The sequence below is a fragment of the Staurois parvus genome, unplaced genomic scaffold (genome assembly GCF_062004578.1).
Source record: "Staurois parvus isolate SC_StPar_1 unplaced genomic scaffold, SC_StPar_1.0 ptg000486l, whole genome shotgun sequence".
NCBI lineage: Eukaryota > Metazoa > Chordata > Amphibia > Anura > Ranidae > Staurois > Staurois parvus.
In genome coordinates, this window is record NW_028318282.1 from 992,501 (window position 1) to 1,013,496 (window position 20,996).

The 20,996-nt window shown below is 39.6% G+C and overlaps 1 protein-coding gene across 1 annotated transcript in view; it reads right to left on the bottom strand.

The window, feature by feature from the left end:
- Nucleotides 1-8,055, bottom strand: part of ZC3H6 (zinc finger CCCH-type containing 6) — a 61,902-nt gene extending 53,847 nt beyond the window's left edge. The window contains exon 1 of the mRNA XM_089689572.1: nucleotides 7,776-8,055. Coding sequence (XP_089545698.1) covers nucleotides 7,776-7,864 — 89 coding nt within the window. The 5' untranslated portion in view covers nucleotides 7,865-8,055. The remainder of the gene's footprint in view (nucleotides 1-7,775) is intronic.
- Between the last annotated feature and the right edge of the window lie 12,941 nt (nucleotides 8,056-20,996).

The following is a 20,996-nucleotide window of genomic DNA, read 5'->3' on the forward strand; positions in this document are numbered from 1 at the left end:
CCAAAGACGTAGCAGAATACATCTCGGCCTAAATTTATGAAGAACATTTATTTGTAAACTTTTATAACAGAAACAAAGAAAAACGTGTTTTTTTTTCAAAATTTTTGGTCTTTTTTTGTTAATTTAGCAAAAAACAAAAAAATAAAAACCCCAGCGGTGATTAAATACCACCAAAAGAAAGCTCTAGTTGTGTGAAGAAAATGATAAAATTTTAGTTTGGGTACAATGTTGTATGAGCGCGCAATTGTCATTCAAAGTGTGAGAGCGCTGAAACGTGAAAACTGGCCTGGGCAGGAAGGTGTAAAATTGCTCGGTATTGAAATGGTTAAAGTGGAGCTCCACCGAAAAGAGGAAATTCCGCTTTAAGGACTGTTCCCCCGCTTCCCATTAAGGATTGGCACCTTTGGGGGGCGAGGGGGGAGCGGGTTCCCGAATTTGACAGGTACCCACTCCCGGTCTGATCACCTAGGCGATCGGAAGAGGAAGGTGTCCTCCCTCCCTGTGGTCTTTCGGGACACGTGACAGGTCCCAGAAGACTACAAGACCATTCATGAAGCGCAGCACTACTCGCCCATGCGCAGTCACAGCCGGGTGCCCACACTGAAGATGCCGGCCTCCTGGAATACAGGACGGCCGGTGAAATGGGCTGTTTATTAGCTGTTTATTAAAAATCAACAGCTACAGTTTTTGTAGCTGCTGACTTTTGACAGGGTGCGTGGAACTCCGCTTTAAGTACATTTTAGGCTGCTATTGTCACAGTCCCAAAAACTCTGCATGGGATGGGAGGAGATACTGACCCCATACTTTTTTTTTTTTTTGCTTGCTTACATTATATGAATGTTTAATTATGCAATATTTGGTATTTTACAGCAATTCACCTAAATTACAAAAAAAAAAAAGAAACAAAAAAAATGCAAAGTATCTGCTTAGCTTCACCAAATATGTCCAACAAAAAATTGCCATCATCACTGTCACAGGGATAAGGCCTAGCCAAGACAAAAAGGAGCAAAAAGGATAGCAGACAATATTATTTTTCATTTTTGTGATGTCTTTTGGCAAAATGTGTGAGAGAAGACATTCAGTTCATGCGTGATAATAAATATATGCATTTAAGAGAAACAAGAGGACGCCGAGATAAAACAAATTGAATTACGATGTAGATTTCCATCCTATTGAGCATCTTTATATTTATGTGCACATGCAAAAATAATATTAAAAAAAGGTATCTGTACTTTTCTAAATAATTATGAAACTTTGACGGTATATTAACATTATAAATTACATGCTGGTAGGTGAATTGGATCCTGTCTAATGTGGCCCTAGTATATGTATGTATGAATGTGAGTTAGGGACCTTAGATTGTATGCCCCTTGAGGGTTAGGGACTAATGTGCATGTACAATATATACAGTCAGGTCCATAAATATTGGGACATCGACAATTCTAACATTTTTGGCTCTATACACCTCCACAATGGATTTGAAATGAAATGAACAAGATGTGCTTTAACTGCAGACTGTCAGCTTTAATTTGAGGGTATTTACATCCAAATCAGATGAGCGGTGTAAGAATTACAACAGTTTGCATATGTGCCTCCCACTTGTTAAGGGATCAAAAGTAATGGGACAGAATAATAATCATAAATCAAACTTTCACTTTTTAATACTTGGTTGCAAATCCTTTGCAGTCAATTACAGCCTGAAGTCTGGAACACATAGACATCACCAGATGCTGGGTTTCATCCCTGGTGATGCTCTGCCAGGCCTCTACTGTCTTCAGTTCCTGCTTGTTCTTGGGGCATTTTACTTTCAGTTTTGTCTTCAGCAAGTGAAATGCATGCTCAATCGGATTCAGGTCAGGTGATTGACTTGGCCATTGCATAACATTCCACTTCTTTCCCTTAAAAAACTCTTTGGTTGCTTTTGCAGTATGCTTTGGGTCATTGTCCATCTGCACTGTGAAGCGTCCAATGAGTTCTGAAGCATTTGGATGAATATGAGCAGATAATATTCCTGAAACACTTCACAATTCATCCTGCTGCTTTTGTCAGCAGTCACATCAATAAATACAAGAGAACCAGTTCCATTGGCAGCCATACATGCCCACGCCATGACACTACCACCACCATGCTTCACTGATGAAGTGGTATGCTTAGGATCATGAGCAGTTCCTTTCCTTCTCCATACTCTTCTCTTCCCATCACTCTGGTACAAGTTGATGTTGGTCTCATCTGTCCATAGGATGTTGTTCCAGAACTGTGAAGGCTTTTTTAGATGTCATTTGGCAAACTCTAATCTGGCCTTCCTGTTTTTGAGGCTCACCAATGGTTTCCATCTTGTGGTGAACCCTCTGTATTCACTCTGGTGAAGTCTTCTCTTGATTGGTGACTTTGACACACATACACCTACCTCCTGGAGAGTGTTCTTGATCTGGCCAACTGTTGTGAAGGGTGTTTTCTTCACCAGGGAAAGAATTCTTCAGTCATCCACCACAGTTGTTTTCCGTGGTCTTCCGGGTCTTTTGGTGTTGCTGAGCTCACCGATGCGTTCCTTCTTTTTAAGAATGTTCCAAACAGTTGTTTTGGCCATGCCTAATGTTTTTGCTATCTCTCTGATGGGTTTGTTTTGTTTTTTTCAGCCTAATGATGGCTTGCTTCACTGATAGTGACAGCTCTCTGGATCTCATCTGGAGAGTTGATAGCAACAGATTCCAAATAGCACACTTGAAATGAACTCTGGACCTTTTATCTGCTCATTGTAATTGGGATAATGAGGGAATAACACACACCTGGCCATGGAACAGCTGAGAAGGCAATTGTCCCATTACTTTTGGTCCCTTAAGTGGGAGGCACATATGCAAACTGTTGTAATTCCTACACCGTTCACCTGATTTGGATGTATATACCCTCAAATTAAAGCTGACAGTCTGCAGTTAAAGCACATCTTGTTCATTTCAAATCCATTGTGGTTGTGTATAGAGCCAAAAATGTTAGAATTGTGTCGATGTCCCAATATTTATGGACCTGACTGTATATGTAAAGCACTGCATAAATTGACAGCACTATATAAGTACCTGTAATAAATAAATAAAATAGTGCCAGGACTTTTTTTTATATCATTAGAGAGGGCCAACAGCTTTCTACAAATAACAATGTGGATAGGAAACTATTTCTGCAATAAAAATATTTTCAGATAATCTTGTAACACTCCTAGTGATATTCAATCCCATATAATCGAGCAAATACTGCGAAAAGGTGCCCAGAAAATGTCACAAAAATCCTATCATCAGGCACAATGCCATAAAGAGGAATGAGATAACATTGAGATAAGAAAACAAATGGAATTACACCATCACGGTACTTTTTTTTTATATCATTATAAAATAGTGCTAGCACCCTTCTAGAAATGGCAAAAGAAATACAAATTGTATTGCGCAATCACTGCTGTAGATTCTCATGCTACTGAGCATAAAAATACTGGTACTTTCCTATATCATTAGGAAAAAAAATATTTTACTTTTATAAAATTATGAAAATAGTGCCAGCACCTTTCTATATCATAAAACAGTGCCAGGACCTATTTACAAATGGCAATGTGAATATTAATTGATTTATGGAATAAAATTGTTTTTGAACAATCTTGTAATGCTGTCGTTGATTCTACCGAGCGTGTATATTTATGTACACATTTAAAAACCAAACAAAAAATTAAAGAAAAAGTATTAAAAAATAGTACCAATGCTTATAATATATAAACAATGCTGTGCTATTAAAAACAGTGAAAGTGCCAGTACTTTTATATAAAATTATAAAGTAGTGCCAGCACATTGATATAAATGGCAATGTGATTATAAAAAGATTTAAGCAATAAAAATATTTTCAGACACTTTTGTAACACTCCCGAGTGTTATTACAGTCCATATAATCATGCAAATATTCCAATATGGTGCCCTAAAGGTCTAACAAAAATTCCACCCATAATTCATGATGCAAATAAGAGATGAAGCCGAGATAAGGAAACAAATTAAATTACATAGTCACTGCTGTAGATTCTCATCCTACTGAGCATGTCTATTTATGTGCACATGCAAAAATAATATTTAAATTACATGGTCACTGCTGTAGATTCTCATCCTACTGAGCATGTCTATTTATGTGCACATGCAAAAATAATATTTAAAAAAAGTAATAAAAAATAGTGACGGTACTCTTCTATATAAATAATTATAAAACAATGTTGACACCTTTATCTAAAATAGTCCCAGTACTCTTCTATATAAATGATAAAACAACACTGGCACCTTTATAAAAAATAGTACTGGTACTTTTCTATATAAATATTTAGAAAACAACGCCGGTACCTTTATATAAAATTCTAAAACAGTGCAGGTACTTTTTCATGTATTTAGAAAATAGTGCCAGCACCTATTGATGAGAAAACAAAAACAAATGGTATTGCGTAATCACTGCTGTAGTTTCTCAACCCACCAAATGTGTATATTTATGTGCACATGCAAAAATAATAATAAAAAAAAAATTGCTACCTATACTTTTCCATAACATTAAGAAAGCAATGCTGATACCGTTCTATAAAATTATAAAATAGTACCGGTATTTTCTATAAAAATAATTCGAAAACAACGCCAATACCTTTATAGAAAATAGCGCCAGTACTTTTCTATATGAATTAGAAAACTTTGCAGGTAACTTTATATAAAATAGCACCGATACTTTTTATAAAAATAATTAGAAAACAATGCAGGTGCCCTAAAATAAAATAGCGCCGGTACTTTTCTATACCATTAGAAAACAACGCCGGTACCCTAATATAAAATAGCACAGGTTCTTTTCTATATAAATTAGAAAACAACGGCCATATTTTATATAAAATAGCACCAGTATCTTTATATAAAATAGCGCAAATACTTTTTTATATAATTAGAAAACGCTGATGCCTTAATATAAAATAGCGCCAGGACTTTTCCATATAAAATAACACCGGTAACTTTATATAAAACAACGCCGATACCTTAATATAAAACAGCACCAGTATTTTTCTATATAATTAGAAAACAAAACGCTGGTACCGTTATATAAAAAAAATAAATAAATAAATAAATAAATAAATAAAAGAGTACCAGAACTTTTCTATATGAATAATTTGAAACCATTGCCAGTACCTTTATATAAAATAGCGCAGACTTTTTTATATAACTAGAAAACAACACTGACACCTTTGTATAAAATAGCGTTGGTACTTTTCTATATAAATTAGAAAACACTGCCAGCACCTTTATATAAAATAGCACCGATAGTTTTTTTCGTATAAATAATTAGAAAACAACGCCGATACCTTTATATAAAATAACACCAGGACTTTTCTATATAAAATAACACTGGTACCTTTAAATAAAACCGCGCCGGTACTTTTATATAAATTAGAAAACACCAGTACCTTTATATAAAATAGCGCCAGTACTTTTCTATATAAAATAACACCGGTACCTTTATATAAAACAGCCCCGGTACTTTTTTATATAAATTAGAATACAACTCCAGTACATTTATATAAAATAGCACCAGTACTTTTCTATATGAATTAGAAAACATGGTCAGTACCTTTATATAAAATAGCGCACATACTTTTTTATATAATTAGAAAACAACGCCGACATGTTTATATAAAATAGCGCCAGGACTTTTCTATATAATTAGAAAACAAGGCCAATACATTTATATAAAATAGCGCAGGTACTTTTCTATAAAAAATAGCGCCGGTACTTCTCCATATAATTAGAAAACAACGCTGATACGTTTATATAAAATAGCGCCGATACTTTTCTATATAATTAGAAAATAACGCTGATAGGTTTATATAAAATAGCGCCGATACTTTTCTATATAATTATAAAATAACGCTGATACGTTTATATAAAATAGCGCTGGTACTTTTCTATATAATTAGAAAATAACGCTGATACGTTTATATAAAATAGCGCCGATACTTTTCTATATAATTATAAAATAACGCTGATACGTTTATATAAAATAGCGCTGGTACTTTTCTATATCATTAGAAAACAACGCTGATACGTTTATATAAAATAGTGCTGGTACTTTTCTATATAATTAGAAAACAACACCGATACGTTTATATAAAATCGCGCCGGTACTTTTCTATAGAATTAGAAAACAACGCTGATACGTTTATATAACATAGCGCCGGTACTTTTCTATATAATTAGAAAAAAATGCTGATACGTTAATATAACATGGCCCCAGTATTTTCCAATATAATTAGAAAACAACGCTGATACATTTATATAAAATAGCGCCGGTACTTTTCTATATAATTAGAAAACAACGCTGATACATTTATATAAAATAGCGCCGGTACTTTTCTATATAATTAGAAAACAACGCCGATACGCTAATATAAAATAGCGCCGGTGTTTTTCTATATAATTAGAAAACGCCGATACGTTTATATAAAATCGCGCTGGTACTTTTCTATATAATTAGAAAACAATGTCAATACGTTTATATAAATAAGCGCCGGTACTTTTCTATAGAATTAGAAAACAATGTCAATACGTTTATATAAAATAGCGCCGATACTTTTCTATAGAATTAGAAAACAACACCGATACGTTTATATAACATAGCGCCAGTATTTTCCAATATAATTAGAAAACAAAGCTGATACGTTTATATAACATGGCCCCGGTATTTTCCAATATAATTAGAAAACAACGCCAGTACTTTTCTATAGAATTAGAAAACAACGCAGATACGTTTATATAACATGGCCCCAGTATTTTCCAATATAAGCAGAAAACAACGCTGATCCGTTTATATAAAATAGCGCCCGTACGTTCCAATATAATTAGAAACCGCTGATACGTTTATATAACATAGCGCCAATACTTTCCAATATAATTAGAAAACAACGCTGATACGTTTATATAAAGTAGCGCTGTTTCTTTTCTATAGAATTAGAAAACACTGCCGGCACCTTAGTATGGTACTGGAAACCAACGCCGGTATCGTTCTATAAAATAGCGCCGGTACTTCTCTGTATAAATTAGAAAACAATGCTGGTTCCTTTATATAGTACAATAAAACAACGCCGGTACGTTTACATAAAATAGTGCCAGCACCTTTCTATAACTGACAAAAGGAAAACAAATGGCATTGCACCATCACTACTGTTAGATTCTCAACCCACCAAGTGAGTATATTTCTGTGCACATGCAAAAATAAAAAAAACAGTACTGGTACTTTTCTATATAAATATATAGAACAATGCCGGTACTTTTATCTAACTGGTGCCGGTATATTTTTTTTGATATCATGATAAAACAGCGCCAGCACCGTTCTATAAACTGCAACGTGGATAATAAAAGATTGATGTAATATAAAGATTTTCAGGCAATCCCAGTATTATTTCAGCCCATATTATCATGCAAATATTGCAATATTGTGCCATATAGAGGAAGAATGCGATCACCAGGCACAGTGACTAGGCCCCAGTAATACACAGAATGCAATGGTCAGTGTGTGATGTATATATAGGTATATATGAGCTATATACAGAATATATAACATATATACATCCAGCTGGTGATCAGACAGATGAGAAGACAGTGGGATCACAATGGCCCTGGATGAGGCCCTCTCCCCTCCCCCACCCCACCCCATATACAATGATGAGCACAGAATGAGCATCAATCAATCAGAAATCAGAAGAATGAGAAGAGAAGGTAATATTACTCGACCTTTCGTCCCCTGCATGCTGACACTCTGTCATGTGGGTGTCTAGTAGGGCAGAGTTGGGGGGTCTGGCGAACAGGCTCTCAAAGGCCATGTCTGCACTACACACACTCTCTCAGTTTCTCTATTATTAGACTGTTTTAGCTTAATCTCTTTTCTTTTTTTTTTACACCGAAACCAGGAGGGAACCGTGTACGGCAGACATCCCAGCTACGCAGCCGGAGCCGGGAGAGCAGCGTCTAGTGCCGCCGAGAAAACGAGTGAATACGGTGAACCGGAAGCAATATAGCAGACTAGTACCAACTGCTTCCGCCTGGCCAGCTCTTCCCAATCGGGTAGGCGATGGACCAATGCGAGCGCGGCTTTCTGATAGGCGCGGGGTGGTAAAGAAAACAGCTGTAATTGGCTTCTGGGAGAGTCGTGTGACTGAGAAAGAAACCAGTCGCTATGTCCGTACTATTTAGAGCTGTTCCTGGATGGATGTGAAGAGAGCGGTGATTGGATAGGTTCTCTAGTTATGCCCCGCCTGGCCTTAAAGCACTCTGGGAGTTGTAGTTTTTCTGTTAAATGCTGAAGTAAATAGAAGTAAGGCGCGAAGCGTGCGGATTATGTGTGAAATGCATTTACCGCAGAGATGGCTCTTCTAGTGAAACTCCATGTTGTTATAATAAAGCAGAACTCTGACTAAAATATCAAAATCGCCCATTAACCCCCAATGATTGTTCACACACATTAAAAAGCAATATTTATGGGCAGCACAGTGGCTAAATGGTTAGCACTTCCTCCTGGCAGCACTAGGGTCGTTGGTTCAAATCCCAACAGCACCACCTGCCTGGAGTTTGCATGTTCTCCCTGTGCCTGCGTTGGTTTCCTCCGGGTACTCCGATTTCCTTCCACACTCCAAAGACATGCTGGAAGGTTAATTGGCTCCTGTCTAAAATTTGTCCCTAGTATGTGTATGTATGGATGTGGGTTAGGGACCTTAGATTGTACACCCCTTGAGGGTTAGGGACTGATGTGAATGTACAATATATATGTAAAGCGCTGCGTAAATTGATGGCGCTATATAAGTACCTGAAATAAATAAAAATAAATACTTTTTCAGTGATCAAAATTTACCAAATCTATATTTTTTTTAGAAACAATTATACTGAAATGAACTTTAGCGTGCACAGACTCCATTGGACCAATTGCCTACCACAGCCATTTTGTTATTTTTCGCTCACGCACTTTTTTTTTCGAGAAATTGCTGTAACCCCCATAAAAAGAATATAATTTCTGAGAGCAGAGACACCAGAGAATAAAATGTTGGTAGTTGCAATTTTCATGTCGCACAATATGTGCGCAATTATTCATCAAACATGTTTTCAGGAAACAAATACATTTTGATTGTAATGCAAACACAATATGATATCCAAATGTTTGGGCGAGATATTAAAGCTGGGGTTGCGTCAGGTACAGGGGCGGACTGACCATTTGGAAACTCGGGCACTGCCCGAGGGCCCGGGGTCAGTAGGGGCCCCCATGAGATGCCCCTGGTACCTTTTTCATAGGCTTTTTTGAGTTTGGGCAAGGACACAGGGGCCCCATGATCCCCTATTGCCCAGGGGCTCCATGAGTTGTCAGTCCACCCCTGGTCAGGTAAATAAATAGATTCCTAAAATTGCACAAAAAAATGATGGTGCCCAAAATTCTCCATAGACTGATGTGAATATACATTATATATGGGACAGCACAGTGGCTAAGTGGTTAGCAGCAGTACTAGGGTGATTGGCTCAAATCCCAGCTGCAGCACTACCTGCTTGGAGTTTGCATGTTCTTCCTGTGCCTGCGTGGGTTTCCTCCACGTACTCCGATTTCCTCCCACACTCCAAAGACACGCTGGTAGGTCAGTTGGCTTCTGTCCAACATGGCCCTAGCATTATTATATTATACAGTATTTATATAGCGCCAAAAGTTTGCTCAGTGCTGTACATTACAATATGAGACAGTACAATAACAATACAATACACAAGGGGTTTGAGGGCCCTGCTCCTTGGAGCTTACAATCTAGGAGGGAGGGGATAGTGGTACAGGAGGAAATAGCTGTGGGGAATGGAGTGGTAGGAAGAGTGGAGGAGATCAGCAGTTAGGTGAGGGCGGGGTAGGCTTCCCTGAAGAGATGGGTTTTCAGGGTGCGCCTAAAGGTGAGTAGGGTAGGTGACAGTCTGATGGATTGGGGTAGTGAGTTCCATATAATGGGGAAGCCCTGGAGAAGTCCTGGAGCCGGGCATGGGAGGAGGAGACCAGGGAGCTAGAAAGTAGGAGGTCTTGTGAGGAGCGAAGAGTACGTGTTGGGTGGTATTTGGGTATCAGGTCGGTGATGTAGTTTGGGGCAGAGTTATGAACAGCTTTGTACGTCAATGTTAGCAATTTGAATTTTATGCGTTGGGCAATCGGAAGCCAGTGGAGGGATTGGCAGAGGGGGGTGGCGGATACGGAGCGGTTGGTAAGGTGGATGAGTCTGGCCGCAGAATTCAGGATAGACTGAAGCAGGGATAGCCTGTGACGAGGTAAGCTGGTGAGGAGGGAGTTACAGTAGTCAAGTCGTGGGGCAGCACAGTGGCTAAGTGGTTAGCACTTCCACCTGGCAGTACTAGAATCATTGGTTTGAATCCCAACCACAGCACCACCTGCCTAGAGTTTGCATGTTTTTCCTGTTCCTACGTGGGTTTCCTCCGGTACTCCGGTTTCCTCCCACACTCCAAAGACATGCTGGTAGGTTAATTGGCTCCTGTCTCAATTGGCCCTAGTATGTGTATGTATGAATGTGAGTTAGGGACCTTAGATTGTACGCCCCTTGAGGGTTAGGGACATACTGATGTGAATGTACAATATATATGTAAAGTGCTGCGTAAATTGACAGCGCTATATAAGTACCTGAAATAAAGCGCTGTGTAAACTGAGGGCACTATACAAGTACCTGTAATCAGGATAGGTGCAGGAACTCCCCCCCCCCCTCTGAACCACCCCTTGTCCTCCACCTCCGAGCACAGTCCACCCACCTTATAGAGAATACACAGCCAAGTATCATTTTGTGGTGCTGTGTAATTTAGATGAAATTTGTTTAACCCCTTCACGCCTAAGGGCAAAACAAATCTTAATGCCTAAGCACAATTTTGCAACTTTGACATGTGTTACATATCATCACAACTACTTTGTACATCCAGGTGAATTATACCGCGTTTTTTTCAGGACAAGTTGGGCTTTCATTTGGTGGTAAATGGTAATGGATATCTCCTGATATTTTTTTTTTAATCAAAGGAAAACTGGCCCAAAATATTAAAAAAAAATCATTTTTTAAAATTTAGTTGTGTGTTTCTTGTTACTACCTACCACCAAAGAAAATCCCAAAATACATTTTCCAGCTCTTGACGATTGCAGTGATACCATACATGTGTATGTTATTTGTTGCTTGTACCCACAGTACTGCCCAGAAACAAAAGTGAGCATTTTGTTTTTTTTTATCTAAAACACACTGACACTGATACCAATCCTGACCTTTTGACCTCTTAACCTTGACCCCAACCTTGACCCACTTACCCTGGCACTGAACTAGATCAAACCTTAATCTAGGTATTTTGTCTTTATTTATTTATCTTTTTCTTTTTTACAAACACTTTTTCTCCCTCTATGCCAGGAGTTAGAGAGATACAACGTATCTCTCTCCCCCTTCATAGAGAGAAGAAAAAACCCAAGGGGGCCAGGCTGTACAGTGACTGATCACTGTGATAGCCAATCAGAGGCTACCACAGCGATCACGTGACCCAGAATCGGGAGTCCCGGGTCCCGATCGTTAGAACGGGACCCAGGGCTCTCAGTGACACCCTGGTCTTTGTCTCAGCACAAAGGTACGCAAATATGCGGCCCCACGGTAAAAATGCCCAGTTCTGAGAGGCCGTGTATTTGTGTGACGTCGGCATCAAGGGTTTAATAACAAGAAAAGCAGTAAAAGAGATCCTCCAAGGAACAAAAACAACCATCCCAGCAACAATAGATCGCCAGAAGCAACAACAGATCTCCCAGCAGCCAGCATCAAAAGACTCTCCAGCAGCCAGCAACAACAGACTCCTCCCTCAACAGTAGATCCCTTCCAAGAAACAATATCCCCCAAAAGCAACAATAGACCTCCCCAGCAAAAATAGACCACTATGCAAAAACAGTGACAATAGACCCACAGCAGCCAAAATCAATAGACCTCCCAGCACCCCTTGCCAATTCATGCTGTACATTCAGTGCTGGAGATGCCGGCACTGCTTTTCCTCCATGTTCCCACTAAAAAAATGCCCTGCCTGTAAGAAATTAATGTTTAGAGCTAACCACAAATGATGGTGTTCATATATTTGCTCTCACTCCAACATTCGCAATGATACCTCACCTGTGTGGTGTGACTGATGTTTGCCCTACGCTGCACTTTCTATGGGGTGTGGGGGCTGACGGGTGCTTTAAAAGTTGTTTTTTTTTTTATTATTTTTATTTTTTTTACAGTGCCTTGGGCAGCATTTTTCAGGGGGGCAGCGCCACCCCCTGGCAGCAGTGATTTCTCTTTCGCCTACATCCTGAGCCGCAGCTCAATGCAGGAGGTGACAAATGGAGTGGAGGAAGACCACAGCAGGCAGGAGGGCATCACTGGCTGTCGCAGGGATCCCATAGGTTGGATGTGGCCCACTGGCTGTTCCATGCTTGCGGGCACTCCCTAGGTATGTGATGGGCATGGGAAGCACCGGCTGCTAAAAATCAGCATTTTCTTGGGCATATCATCTGCGCAGCTGGGAGAACCAGGTGAGAGTGGGGACCAAGGCCGGGCTGGGAGGATTCATCAGAGACCAGCTGATTGTCAGCCAGAGTGGACTGTGTGCCGAGCCCTTGGATACTGCCCTATCTCTCTCGGCACCCGATTGTCGCCTAGGGCAGCACAAAACTAAAATAAACCAGGTACGGCTCTAGGGCCACCTGATCACTTTTATCAGGAAGCCCTTCACTGGCCTTCACCAGATGCAGTCCAATGCATTTTTATTCTGCATCACAAATGCATGGACAATGTTTAACATGGATTCCAATGACCTTAATTCACACCAGTGTAGTGCAGCGAACAAAAGCAGAACATGCTGCATTTTTTCTGTATTAAATGCATATGGAATGCTTCAAAAACATGCTAGAACGCACATGTGTCTACTAAATGGGAAAAAAAGAAGGAAAAAATGCACTTAAAAAAGTATGCAGAAACGCATCCAGAACACAAAAAAATGTGCTGTGAGCCAGCCCTGTGTTCATAGCTGTGAACTTGATTAACTACTTGTCTAATGTTAGTAATTCTGCATTTTGCCCTGCAGAACAGACAGCGCACTGTCCACATGTATTTATCTGCTGCTTCTCTGCTAACAGGAAACAGAGAAAAAACATTTTTCAGTACCATAGATGCAGCTACAAACTTATAAACACTGCCATATACTGGTTGAAGAATACATTTCTACTGAATACTGATGTACAGTAGTTGTTGCACAAAAATACATGAACACTGTATTCCAGCACCCCCACTCAACAACTACTTCTTATATCAGTCCCATTTCGGATCTCAGTTCTATGAATCTGTTTTTTGTAAGATTTGTCAAAGCATCTGCAATCGTGTTATTAGTTTTCCAATACGTAAGCACAATTACATTTTGTTCAAACAGATCATGAATGTAGGTAAAGGTATAGGTAAAGTTGATCCAAGGAATATGTGATTGCCTTTCAGGGGATCAGGAAGGAATTTTTTCCCCTGCAGAAGAAAAAAATCATCCAGACTAAATATGTACCTATGTACTGATGTTTGATGTCAATATTCTCTGTTCTTGCATTGATCTTCTCATTGGTGGCAAGTTTGATACATTCTTGGTTGTCCTCATATAAGATTGTAGGTTGAGACATTGGCTCTCCAAGATCTTCAAGCAATTGATGTAACCACACAGCTTCTTGACTGGCATAGGCAGCAGCAATGTATTCTGCCTATAGAAGAAAAAGCTACTGAAGTCTGCTTCTTGCTAGACCAAGATATAGGACTGTTTCCTAATGTGAGCAAGTTACCACTTGTGGATTTACAAGTGCTTAAAGCAGAGTTCCAGTTGAATAATAATAAAAAAAAAAAAGTCAGCAGCTACAAAAACTGTAGCTGCTGACTTTTAAAATACAGGTGTACCTCAATTTACAAATTTATTTCATTCTGCAGGACTTTTCATATTGCAAAGAATTTGTAAACCGAAACGCGGTTTCCCATAGGAATGCATTGAAAACCAATTAATCCATGTCAGAAAAAAGTTTAAAAAAAGTCTTTTATCTGTTCAAAACTCTTTATAAAGTGCACTTTGAAGGCACAAATACTGTACAGGGACATGATTAAAAATTAATTTGTAAATGCATTGCAAACCAATTAATGCATTCCGGTGGTCAGAAAAAAGTAAAAAAAAAAGTCTAATCTGTTCAAAACTCTTTATAAAGTGCACTTTAAAGGCATAGTACTGTACAGGGACATGATTAAAATTTGTAAATGCATTGAAAACCAATTAATCTGTTCGTATTGCGAATTTTTTTTTTAAACTGAGCCATTATTTTCAATGGATTTTCATTCGTAAACCGAAAATTACGTTAACCGAGGTGTTCATAAACCGAGGTACGCCTGTACAGACATTTACCTGTCTCTCGGTCCAGCGGTGTCCTCACCACTGCTGGTTTCACTGGCTGCCTTCTCTCCCCATTGCAGGAATCTTCAGTATGGGCGCCCACTGCGCATGTGCGAGTAGCGCTGCACTTTGTGAATGGTCCCATAGTCTTCTGGGACCTTCAGGGGAGGGAGGGAGGAGGACAACTTCTACTTCTGAATGCCTTAGGTGATCAGACCAGAAGTGGGAGTGGGTACCTGTAAAATTTGGGTATCTGCTCCCCAAAGGTGCCAATCCTTAATGGAGAGAAGGGAACAAAGCCTTAAAGTGTAACTTCCCTTTTAGGGTGGAGCTACACTTTAAGCAGAATCCACATATCCTACGAGGTTAAATCATTAACTACAGACAGCTTCAGGCTCCTCTTTCATTTGTTTGAGATATTGTATGGCTCTCTTGATTGATGTCCAGTCTCAAAGAAGCGATATAACAGCTGCAATGTCTGAATGTGCAGTGGTTGCAATATATAGTAATGCCCCCACTGCTGGTCTGTACTGATCATTAGTAGGAAGAAGATCCTCATCCCCTTCAGTTTTTAGGTATACAGTGTCCATTAGAGTACTTGCTTCTGTGGCTTTAGTCGTGCCAAACTGCTGAAGCACTGCCTCAATTTAATTTTTCAGATTAATTGGAAGCTGCCATCTTCTTTACCCTGTCTGTTAATTTCTAGGTAATATGTCACATCCCAAGATCTTTAGTCAAGCTCTGCAGTCAACTTTGCAACTTCCTCAATTGTTTTTTGTGAGCAACAAACAAGTCATCCACATAGAGCAAAATATACATATATTCAACATCTACACATTTTGAGTATAGACATGGGTCAACACTGCTTCGTATGAATCCTTCGTCTAGCAAGATTTTATTTTTAAATTGCATCCTCAAGTTGATTGCTTGAATCCATAACGAGATTTCTGCACCTTGCACACAAGATGCCCTTCTCCATTATTCATGTATCCTTCTGGCTGTGTCATATATACTGTGTATCCTCTTCAATATCACCATTAAGAACGGCTGTTGTGATATCATGGTGATTTACAATCATTTTCTGAGAAGCCGCCGCTGTTAACAATGTTCTGAAAGTACTTTGTTTTGCAACTGGAGCAAAGTAGCATTAAAATCCTCACCAAATTTTTGTAAGTACCCTTTTGCCACTAATCGTGCTTTGTACCTACAGACCTTGGCTTCAGAGTTGCATTTGGCCTTAGAAAGCCATTAAGAGATGTCATCTCTCCATCAGCAGCTCTGACCCACTTTTGTTTCTCATGGGTTGGAAGTCTTTGCATCTCATCCCATGAATCTGGCTCTGTTTTTAATGCTACGTAAGCAACATAGGACAGACGTTTGGCTGGGATGTCTTTATTGCTTTCCTGGTTGAAGAATCTTGTGCCCCGATTTCTTTTTTTTTTACAGTATTTGGATTGTCTGCATTAATTTCTATTTCTGTGTCACTGTTGCTTATCTTCATGTGAAACTGATGTGGAATTTCCCTCAGTTTTAAGCTTTTGAGTTAGTTCATGAAATTTTGAACACACTGAATTTTCAGCCATAAGTACACTTCTACTGATGGTTACTTTGTTTGTGTCTTGGTATTGAATTCTGTATTCCTTTTGATATTCACTGTACCCTACAACTACACCTTCCTTTGCGCAAGCATCCCATTTTATACGTTTTTCTTTTGGGCTGTGCTTTCCTTCCATAAATCTTTAGACGGTTCAAGTTTGGGGCTTTTCAGGAACCTTTTGTAATCCTTCACACATTTCTTTAGCAGTTTCACACTTACATATATGTATGATTTGATCATCGTCTATGCTAAGAGAGATTGTGCTCTGAGCTTTCGGATCCTTCTCTATGCCACTCATCTGAAGGGTGTTCTAGGCTGACTTAATACAATTATATATTTTCACATACCTTCTCTTATTAGCAGCATTTTCATCTTTCCAAGACTGGTAGTTCTAGTTTGTCAGTTTAAAAAAAAAAAAAAGCTTTGGTACAGCTGTGTCACAAGCCATTTTCTGTTATTCTCTTGTAGTCTTCTTTCTGTTGCTGTATATTGCACTTCTTTGCTGTAGTTGGCTATGACTGGGCCCATAACCTGTTAGAGATTCTGTATGTAGCCCTACAGAACACACAGTGCACTGTCCACATGTGTTTACCTGCTGCTGCTCTGTTAACAGGAAACAGGAACTTTATTATAGAGAAAAGACAGAGTTTTCAGTCCCATAGATGCAGCTACACACCTATAAACACTGCCATCTACTGGTTGAAGAATATATCTCTACTGAATACCAATGTTCAATAATTGTTGCACAAAAATACATGAATATCAGGGAGATATCAGGGGTCTATTAGACTCCAAATGTCTCCCCTGCCCCTTTGTACCACCCTATCAAACACAGACTTGATCCATTGCTTGATTCTTTGTGTGCCCAGCTTTCAGCCAGGAGTTTAAAAACTGTGAACCTGGAAATATTCAGATTTGAGCTCTTCCAGGTCTAGATTCAGGTTCACATTTAGCAGAGAGCATGCTCCCCAATTTTCTCTTGTTCACCATGTAGTGTAGTAATAATAAACAATCCAGCCAGCACCTATCACCTATGTCTCACAATAACAGCATACACACCAGCATCCTGATCACTGCCATATCATATACCAGGGTCTTGATCACCACCATACCCCATAGCAGTGCCATGATCACTGCCATATGCCATACCAGCACCCTGATCACCACAATATGCCATACCAGCATCCTGATCACTGCCATACCCAATACTAGCGTTCAGATCACCCCATATGCCATACCAGTGTGCTGATCACCACCATACCAGAGTCCTGATCACTGCCATACCCCATATCAGCATCCTGACCACCGCCATACCCCATACCAGGCTCTTGATCACTGCCATACCCCATACCAGGCTCTTGATTACTGCCATACTCTATACCAAGGTCCTGATCACGACCATGCCCCATACCAATGTCCGGATCACTGCCATATGTCGTACCAGTGTCCTTTTAGGATCTCAACTCATCAATTTTCAAATATATCCCATAGATTCTGGATGCTATACCTTTAACAAAACAACAAATAAAGGAGGTCAATAGAGTCACAAGCACAGAAAAAAATAACATCGAAATTCACTTTAATATTTGGTTAAAAAGCATGACATGTAGGAGTTCCCAGATTGATACATCACCAAGCCAGTGGAGACCAGAAACATATACCCAGAAGCTGGAGGATGACACATGATCCTGGACCCAGCAGTAGGCTGCTGAACCCAGGAGCCTCAGGACAGTGGGTGGAGTGTGTGGATGGCAGTCACCGGGATCACTGATCATCATTGAAATAATTTTCTTAGACTTACTGTACTACATATATTGAAAGATTTCCATTCACATCCAGTGGGAGATTTTGAGTAGATATGGATTGGGGAATTAAGTATAAATATATAAATAAAATGTATCAAAAATAATTTGCATATTGTAGAGGGGTTGGTGATGTATCTACATTTGTAGACCCTAAAGGGTCAAAAATGGGAAATTATTAACTTCTGCTAGTTACTGATGCAGCACCCTCCTAGATGGGTGCTAGGTTAATTAAATTTAGTTCTCTAGCTCTTCTGTAATCAGTTGCCTGTAATTACTTTGGTGTGCTCTGAGTTTCACAGGCTGTGAGTTGACCGCTCCCTCTGCTGCCTTCTGGATGGTTCTGGAAGATAATGGGTTGGGAAAGTCAAATTCACAGTATAAATATTTATGTGGTCCAAGCCATTCCCTGGGAGAGGGCCCAGAATGTGGCTGGGAGTGAGCATAAATAGCTTGAAGCCCGAAGCAGAGGGATTCTTGTCTAGGAGGAGGAGATCCCAGCCTGAAGGGCTACAGCCCTTCTGGGCAGACCAGCTGTGCTTTTCTACTGCTCATCGAGGTTTCAATTATGCTAGCTGGAGGGCCTATTTCACTGAACTTTACTGGAGTTCACCAAAGGACTTTTTTGGGAATATGATCTGGAACATTCACTGAAGATGTGTCTGGGAGATATTGTAAGGAGGTATTTAATTATGCAAGGATATTAGGGAGTACAGACTGGTGTGAGAGATCCCAGTGACTGTGTGCTGCTGCTATCCCTGCATAGCTCAGCCCATTATTTTGCAGTTACAAGAACTCTGCTCAGAATTTTTAGGCAGAACATAAAGTTGCTGGAGTAACTCATGGTTACCCTGCACCCATCAAGTTTTTCAATATAGCATCAAAAAGAATACCCCTAGACTGATCACTGAGTCAAAAGAGTGAGTCTGTGTGCCTGGCTGCTTGTTCACCAACTGGGAAAAGAACCTTGGGACCAAATCAGCAGGCCCTTGAGGGGGTGAGCGCTACACTAAAAAGTTCAAGCAGGGGGCCAAACTCATCCATAATGAGCATGTTAATATGAAGAGATGATTGAGAATCTTGTGCATAAAAGAAAAGATCATTGGCTTAAAATTCTTAATAATTAAAACAGAGAAATGTTTTTAGGGCTTATGTCAACAAGCTTTGGGCTTCAGTTGGACATCAGTCTTAGATGCTTAAAAGATCAATCAGAATTCACTGACAGGTGCATATGACCTGCATTTGGCATGCTTCTGAACTACATTTAACTTGTTCCAAGCATGATTTGCATTCTTGTAGACTTATATTGGAATGCAAAACCTGCTTGAAGCAAGCAATAGCCCATTGACACGTGCTTTCAAGCTATTCTCTTGGCACCAACTGGAATTCAAACAAGTCTTTCTCTCTTTATCTCCATTATATGGGGGGGGGGGGTTGAATAAATCAGTAGTTTATAGATGGAAGACAATATACTGGAAGAAAATTTTCTTAGCCTGAAAAAAGAAAACGAATGCAACCATTGCATCTCTGGATTGGTAAGCTGTAGAATATATTCATTTTTGTCTTCGGGTTTAGCTATGCTTTAATGCTATTAAACTGATCAATGTTATGAAATAAAATATAATCACCAAAACTTCAAAAAATGTTTTAATAATTTGAATTTGCACATAAAAACACACACACATTTTATATACATACCACTGATGCTTGGAAGGTCAAGTTTCTACATTGTATTTGCTGAATATGTGACATTTAGCACCCTTATATGAGGGGCCAGGAGTGTCTCACACTGGTAATAGCAAGGGGGCAGCACAGTGACTTAGTGGTTATCACTTTGCCTTGCAGCACGGGGGTCCTCAGTTTGAGTCTTGGTCAGGATATTCTTTGCATGGAGTTTGCACATTCTCCCTGTGTTTGCGTGGGGGTACACTCCAAAGACAAGCTGGTAGGCTAGTTGGCTTCTGTCTAAACTGACCATAGTATGATATTCTATTGAATGCATCAAAGATATCTGCCTCAAGAGCAGGTAAAGTACCCAGGGAGAAAAGCTCTACAAAGATATAAAAAAAATCCATTACAGGCAGAGCTGCTATCTATTACCCTGTCTGTAAAGAGCTGTTACTATCAGTCTTTACAGCTGTTTTAATGGGAAATAGATTAAAGGCACAGACCACCTTTTAGAAAAAAAAAATAATACATTCACCATATTGATAAAAAAAAATGAAGCTAGATATACTCAGAAAAGGTTGGGTCTGCTTTGTGAAGACCCTATTGCCTTGGGAGAACCTACATCTATGCTCAGAAGAGCTTGGGTCTGCTGGGTAAAGCTTCTATTGCCCTGGGAGAAGCTAGATCCACGTTCAGAGCAGGTTGGGTCTGCTTGGTACATACCAATTGAAGCTGGTTACCACTTCCCAAAGATGTGTCACACAATGTTCTTACAATAGTCTTTGGAATAGTAGTAAAGAAGGAGCACCCGATATCCAGACAAATGCACTTTTCATGGTAGATTAGGAGGCATTTATTAAGAGTAACGACAAGTACATTAAGCCAATGCATTTCAGTAGAAAAGACTCTCCCTTCTTCAGGGCTGTTGCTGCCCTCTATTAAATGGGAAAAATTCCCACGTTGGTTATATATTTTCCAGGTTTCGGAGGAAAAGATGACAGAGTGAACGCTGTCATTCCAGTAGCGGTCACTCTGTAATTTATTCCTCTGAAACCTGGAAAATGTATAACTAACGTGGGAATTTTGCCCATTTAATAAAGTGCAGCAACAGCCCTGAAGAAGAGAGTCTTTTCTCCCGCAACGCGTTGGCTTGATGTACTTGTTAGTCTCAATAAATGCCTCCTAGGCTACCATAAAAAGTGCATTCTTTTGGACATTGGGCACTCCTTTTTTACTATTCCAAGTCTATGTGTGGAATACACCTTAAGGCCGTACCAGAAAGGCAGCAGCCCAAACCCTAAGAGGGTTTATCGCCAATGTCCACCATTGGGTACAACTGACTGGAGGGACTCCTCCCTACCCACCCATGCAACCATCCACTTACGACCAGTGACTGATAGAGTCTGTCCAGCGCAGTCTTCAGCACAAACATTACAATAGTCTTTGTCAACTATCTGTAAC